Source organism: Vombatus ursinus, unplaced genomic scaffold, assembly GCF_900497805.2.
Source record: "Vombatus ursinus unplaced genomic scaffold, bare-nosed wombat genome assembly UNPS02010219.1, whole genome shotgun sequence".
Lineage (NCBI taxonomy): Eukaryota > Metazoa > Chordata > Mammalia > Diprotodontia > Vombatidae > Vombatus > Vombatus ursinus.
In genome coordinates, this window is record NW_020949997.1 from 2,402,177 (window position 1) to 2,409,464 (window position 7,288).

The 7,288-nt window shown below is 36.1% G+C and overlaps 1 protein-coding gene across 1 annotated transcript in view; it reads right to left on the reverse strand.

Annotated features, from left to right (window-relative positions):
• Positions 1-5,479: 5,479 nt before the first annotated feature.
• PRSS55 (serine protease 55) overlaps positions 5,480-7,288 on the reverse strand; it is a 14,050-nt gene continuing 12,241 nt past the window's right edge. Inside the window, exons 5-6 of the mRNA XM_027853857.1 lie at positions 6,915-7,057; positions 5,480-5,770 (exon numbers count right to left, since the gene is read on the reverse strand). Coding sequence (XP_027709658.1) covers positions 5,480-5,770; positions 6,915-7,057 — 434 coding nt within the window. The remainder of the gene's footprint in view (positions 5,771-6,914; positions 7,058-7,288) is intronic.

Consider the following 7,288-nt stretch of genomic DNA (forward strand, 5'->3'; position numbering starts at 1 on the left):
CAATAATTTTAAATAAAATACTAGCAAAGAGATTATAGCAATACATCACAAGGATCATACACTCTGACCAGGTGGGATTTATACCAGGAATGCAGGGCTGGTTCAATATTAGGAAAACTATAAGCATAATTGACCATATCAATAACAAAACTAATAGAAATCATATGATTATCTCAAAAGATGCAGAAAAAGCCTTTGAACAAATACAGCAGCATTCCTATGAAAAACACTAGAGAGCATAGGAATAAATGGAGCTTACCTTAAAATGATAAGTAATATTTATTTAAAACCATCAGCAAGTGTTGTCTGTAATGGAGATAAGCTATCAGCCTTCCCAATCCCATCAATGGCAAATCAAGGATGCCCATTATACCTCTATTGTTTAATATTGTACTAGAAATGTTAGCTATAGCAGTAAGAGAAAAAAGTTAAAGGAATTAGAATAGATAATGAGGAAACAAAACTATTGCTCTTCACAGATGATATGATTAGAAAATCCTAGAGAATCAACTAAAAAACTACTTGAAATTATTAACAACTTTAGCAAAGTTGAGGGATACAAAACACATTCACATAAATCATCAGCATTTCTATATATTACCAATGAAGCCCAGGAGCAAGAGATAGAGAAATTCCATTTAAAATAATTGTAGACAATATAAAATACTTGGGAGTCTACCTGCCAAGACAAACACAGGAACTATGTGAACACAACTATAAAACACTTTTCACACAAATAAAGTCATATCTAAACAATTGGAAAAATATTAATTGCTTATGGGTAGGCCTAACCAATATTAACAAAAATGACAATTCTACCAACATTAATCTATTTATTCAGTGCCATACCAATCAAACTATCAAAAATTATTTTATAGAGATAGAAAAATAATAACAAAATTAATCTGGAAAAACAAAAGCTCAAGGATATCAGGGGAATCAATTAAAAAAAATGTGAAAGAAGATGGTCTTGCTGTACCAGATCTCAAACTGTATTATAAAATGGTAATTATCAAAACAATCTGGTACTGTTTAAGAAATAGAGTGGTGGATCAGTGGAATAGATTAGGTACAAATTACATTATAGTAAATGACCATAGTAATCAAGTATATGATAAACCCAAAGATCCAAGCTCTTGGAACAAAAACTCATTATTTGACAAAAACCGCTGGGAAAACTGGAAAACAGTATGGCAGAAACATAGACCAACATCTCACACTGTATACCAAGATAAAGTGAAAATGGACACATGATTTACACATAAAGGGTGATACCATAAACCAATTACAAGAGCACGGAATAGTTTATCTGTCAGATTTATGGATAAGGGAAGAATTTAGGACCAAAGAAGATAGAGCATTACAAAATATGAAATAGATCATTTTAATTATACAAAATTAAGAAGAATGCAACCAAAAATTGGGGGAAAGTTTTTGTAACAAATATCTCTAGCAAAGGCCTCATTTAACAAATATATAGAGAAGAGAGTGAAATTTAGAAAAATACAAGTCATTCCCCAGTTGATAAATGGTCAAAGGACATGAACAGGTAGTTTTCAGACAAAGAAATCAAAGCTATTTATAGTCAGATGAAAAAATGCTCTAAATCACTATTGATCAGAGAAATGAAAATGAAAATTACTCTGAGGTACCATCTCACACCTATCAGAGTGGCTAATATGACAAAAAAGGAAAATGTTGGCTGTTGGAAGGGATGTGGGAAAACTGAGACAGTAATGCACTGTTGGTGGAGTTGTGAGCTGATTCAATCATTCAGAAGAGCAACTCGGACCTATGCCCAAATGGCTATAAAACTGTGCAAAGCCTTTGATGCAACAATACCACTGTTAGTCTATATCATAAGACATCCAAAATATGTTTAATATGATTGTACATGTATAGCCAATATCAGATTGCACGCTGTCTTGGGGAGAGAGGAGCAGAGGAAGGGGGAGAAGATTTAGAACTCAAAATCTTATAGAAGTGAATGTTAAAAGCTAAAAACAAACAAATAAATAAACTAAAAAAAATAAAAAGACATCCAAAATAAAAAAGATATCCAAAAATAAAAATAAAAAGACAACCAAAAAAAGGGAAAAGATCTATTTGTACAAAATATTTATAGCAGCTCTTTTTGTGTTGGCTAAGAACTGGAAATCAAAGGGATGCCCATCAATTGGGGAATGGCTAAACAAGCTGTGGTATATGATTGTGGTGGAATATTATTGTACTATAAGAAATGACAAGCAGAATGATCTCAGAAAAACCTGGAAAGACTTACATGAACTGATACATAGTGAAGTGAACAGAACCAGGAAAATGTTGTACACAGTAACAGCAATATTGTTCGATGAAGAACTGTGAATGACTTAGCTGTTCTCAGCAATGCAATGATCCAGGACAATACTAAAGGTCTAATGATGAAGCACACTATCCGCCTCCAGAGAAAGAACTGATATTGATCGAATAAAGAGCAAAGCATGCTTTTTTTCCACTGTCTTTCATTTTCTTTTCTTTTATTAAAGTCTTCTTTTACAAAATGATTACTATGGAAATGTTTTACCTGATTGCACATCTAACCTCTATCTGATTGCTTACCATCTCAGGGAGGGGGAAGGATAAGCAACAAGAGAGAGATGGAATTCGGAACTCAAAACTTTAAATAAAAATGTTTTTAAAAAATTTTAAAAGGTCTTGAGTGTGACAAAGTTGGGATGTTTGATAGAAGAATCATGAGTTTTAAAAGGTTTGTTCGTATTCTAGCCAAATATGCTCCTACCAATGAGCAAGCCTATATCTTTAAGGCTGATTGTGAAAAGTGAAATCTTGCTGATAAGTGATGTCAGTAGCAGAGACTTTTCCTCTACACAAACGAGAGCAAATCAGTTTCTGATTGGATTCTTCCATAGATGTCTGGTGCTGAAGAATATATGGGGGCTGACAAAAGCCACTGGTCACAATAAAGTTATCCATTGCAAAGGTCTGAAGTGCATATTCATGAGACTCCTTTATCCATTACAAAGAAAGCTGCATTACTCCCCTAATGGAAAGGTCTTTATGAATACATCTTCTTATCTTGGAAACTATTTGTTAATTTCTACTACCATCGTCCTTTGGTCCTGGGTGATGTAGTAGATGAGAGTGTTAGACCCGGTATCAAGAAAATCTGAGTTCAAACATAGCTTCAGACACATACTAGCTATAGGACCTGGGGTAAGTTATTTAACCTATGTCTGCTCAGTTTTCTCATCTGTAAAATGGGGGCAATAATAGTACTTATTTCCCAGGGTTGTTGTGGAGGGAAATGAGATGATAATTTGTAAATGCTTTGCAAATCTTAAAGCAACATATAAATGTGAGCTATAATAATAATAATAATTATTATTATTCTTACTATAGCTACTATTATTATAATTACTATTATAATTATTGTTATTATCTCTCTAGCTTTTAAAGCCTCTCCACTTGAATTTTCTTATATTTACTCTATATAAATATATTTAATATAATTACATCTATAGATGTTATTTTCCACCGATAGAATATAGGTTTCTTGAGGAGACTCCTTGACTTTTGTCTTAATACCCACACCCTTAGCATCCAGCATAAAGCCTGGAACAAGCTTAATACATGCCTATTGATTGATTAATTGAGTTTTTGTGTCTTTGGTAGGCTAGAGTCTTCTTTTTTAAAAAAAAACTTTTATATATTTTGTTTTTCCCCCAATTAAATTGTTAAAACATTTTTAAAAATATTTTTAAAGTTGTGAGTCTCAAATTCTATCCCTCCTTCCCTTCCTCCCTCCCTGAGACGGTAAGTAATCAGATATAGGTTATGTGAATGCAATCATGTAAAATGCTTCCATATTAGTCATTTTGTACAAGATTTGGATAAAAAAAAAGAATGAAAGAAAGAAAATGAAAAATAGCACGCTTCAGTCTGTATTCAATCAACATCAGTCCTTTTTTCTGGAGGTGAAGAGTGTGCTTTATCATTAGTCCTTTAGGATTGCTTTGGATCATTATATTACTGTTCTTCATCGAACAATGTTGCCGTTACTGTGTACAACATTTTCCTGGCTCTGTTTACTTCACTATGCATCAGTTCATGTAAGTCTTTCCAAGTTTTTCTGTGATCATGCTGCTTGTCATTTCTTATAGCACAATAATATTCTATTGCAATTATATACCACAGCTTGTTTAACCATTCCCCAATTGATGGGCATCCCTTTGATTTCCAATTCTTAGGCTAAAGTCTTCTTGTACCATTCCCCAGGGACCAAGCATTGATATATAATCATGGAAAAATATTTTTTCTAATCCCTTCTCCCAACCAAAAGCAATTTTCCCCCTATCCCCTGCCTCCCCTTCCCCATTTTTCCCACAGGAAACAACTTTTAACGATTGGGGTAACCATGGGAACTTAGGAAGAAGACACCCAATCCAGTTAATGAAGAAGCAAACTCCCACCTTGTCTTCCCTACAAAAGAACTCACTGAGTAGAAGTGACTGTTTGATGGTAGAATTGGGTAAGCTGGGGGTGGGAGGAGGATCTGTGGCTCATGGAACACCTTCAGATACCATATTGTAATAACTGACATTTGCATAGCAAAGCATTTTACAAGCTCTGTCATTGTATATTATCAAGAACATAGGAGATAGGCATTTCTGCTATTTTTGTCCCCATTTTTATAGGCAAGGAAACCAAGACTTATGGTCATACAACAAATAAATGTTAGATATAGGATTTGACCCCAAATCTCTCCTGACTCTAAGTCCAACACATTCGTCTTATCTATTAGTTTACTAACCCTATCGAAAAATAAAATGCAGTAAGACTGGCATGACCCACTGTCTCGTGATGATCACTTCTCCCTTTCTAAATGCTGACACACTCTCATTTTAATAATTAACTCCAGAATTTTGCCAGGAACTTCAGTCAGTGATTTGGCCTTTGGTTTAAATAATCCATCCTCTGGTCCCTTTTTGAAAATCAAAAAACTGCTTACATCTACTGTTTTCTTGTACTTTATAATTTCTCAAATCATTGAGAGAAGTTCTGTGAGAACATTCACAAGTTTGTTTCCTTTCTCCCCAGTATCTTGGAAGATTGTCTAAGCCTGGTGACTTGAACTCATTGAGCAAAGTTACGTGTTCCCTTATTACACCTCCTTAATTAATCAATCTCTTTATTTTTTACTATAAATGAAACTGAGATCCCAGAAAACTGAATTGATCAAATAGTTAACGGTAGATCCAAAGTTAGAATCCTGGTGCTTTTATTCCCAAGTGAGTTCTTTCCCCACTGTACCGTGGTGCTGGGGGTAGAGGTAGGGGTGGAGAGGTTTACCAGCACACCAGATAGCCTAAACCTCTTCCATATTTAGTCTCCAAAATTGTCCCAGTTTTTCAGTGATTTCACGTGATCACCATGACCTGGGATACCCTCCAATTAGCACACTTGGTCTAGAGGCACTGAATTATGTAATTGTAAAGAGAAAAAAGATCTTTTGCAGGAGAAGAGATGAAAAATACAATGTCAAAATTAAACATTGTGGGGGAACAAAAAAATATTCAGAAGATGACAAGATGTAGGGATGGCCCACCTCACGGGTCTTTAGCACAATCCAAAACAAGTAATTGGAGACTGCTGTGTATATACCAGGTTTCCCTTTTCGACCACAGCCTTCCCCCCAGCTGACAATGCCTATTTGGTACCATACTTTCTCATTATTCTTGCTGTTGCAAACCAAAGGTCCCCCACTGTCACCCTAAAGGAGAGAAAGAAAAATATTATTCTCTTCCCAACCACATTCCCAACCACAAAAGAATTAGAAACCTTCTTCTGCCGTTTCCTGTCTGTATGACCTTGGGCAAGTTACTTAACTTTTATGAGCCTTCATTTCTTCATACGTAAAATGTGTCAGGGTCTGTCCATTTTACCTTCATATCATCTCTAACATATGTCCCTATCTCCCTCCTGATGCTGCAGGCCATCATCACCTCACACCTGGACTACTGAAATAGCCTACTGGTTGGTTGGCTTGCCACAAGTTTATCTCCACTCCAGTCCATCCTCCACTCAGCTTTCACAGTGATGTTCCTAAAGTTCAGATCTCACCTTCCTCCCCCAATAAATTCTAGTGGCTCCCTATCGCCTCTAGAATTAAATATAAAATCCTCTGTTTGGGATTCAAACCCCTTCAATACTTTGCCCATTCCTACCTTTCCAGTCTTCTTATGCCTTTCCTCTCTCATGTTTCCTGTAATTGACCTTTTTGATGTTACTTGAACAGGATATTCCATCTCCTGACTCCAAGTAATTTCACTGTCTGACCTCTACGCCTGTCTGTCCTCATCTCTACCTCCTGGCTTACTTCAAGTCCCAGATAAAAATCTCACCTTCTACAGGAAATCTTTCCTGATTCTCCTTAATTCTAGTACCTACTCTCTGTTGAAGATTTCCAATATATCCCGTATATATCTTGTGTGTACATAGTTGTTTGTATGCTGCCTCCTCCATTAAACTATGAGTTCCTTGAAAGCAGGTACTGTCTTTTACTTTTCTTTGCATCCTCAGTGCAAGATACAGTTTCTGGCACATAGTAGGTACTTAATAAATGATGGATTGGCCTATCATCTAAAGGGCGGTAGCTAGGTAAGGGAACTCTACCCGCTGAAGGAACCCAAAGAAAGCACCTCTCGGACTTGCATAGAATAAAACCATTTTCGATTAGATGATGTTACAACAAGGCATAGCTTCACTATCTTCTCATGCCAGGTGTTAATAGAAATACCAAGAAGGAAGAAGTAGCCTACATTGAAATGACTGCTACTCAAAGGTGGCCCATTAGCTGCTGGCCCAGCCAGGGGAGTTGGGTTGACCTTGAATCTAATGAAAAGAGTCCTGATTACCGGGCAGGAATCTTTTTTTCCTTCAGGATCCCAGGCACAGATCATGTTGTCACTTAATAAATAAACTTTCTTATAGCATTCTTCCTGTTTTAAGAGCTCAAGATGAACTTTTTGCAGTGAGAGAGACATTTGCTTCACAGGTCCTAACCAAAAGGAAAGACAGATCAAGAGAGAAGGGGGAACCAGTAGTAAATAACTGTTCTTTAATAGAATTTAAATATCCCCAGACTACAGAGATCTGATCATCATTAATATCCCTCCCCTTCTACTCAAGACAGGATATAGGACATATCTTCTCTCTATCTCAATCTCTCTCTCTCCCTCTCCCTCTCTCTCTCTCTCTCTCTCTCTCTCTCTCTCTCTCTCTCTCTCTC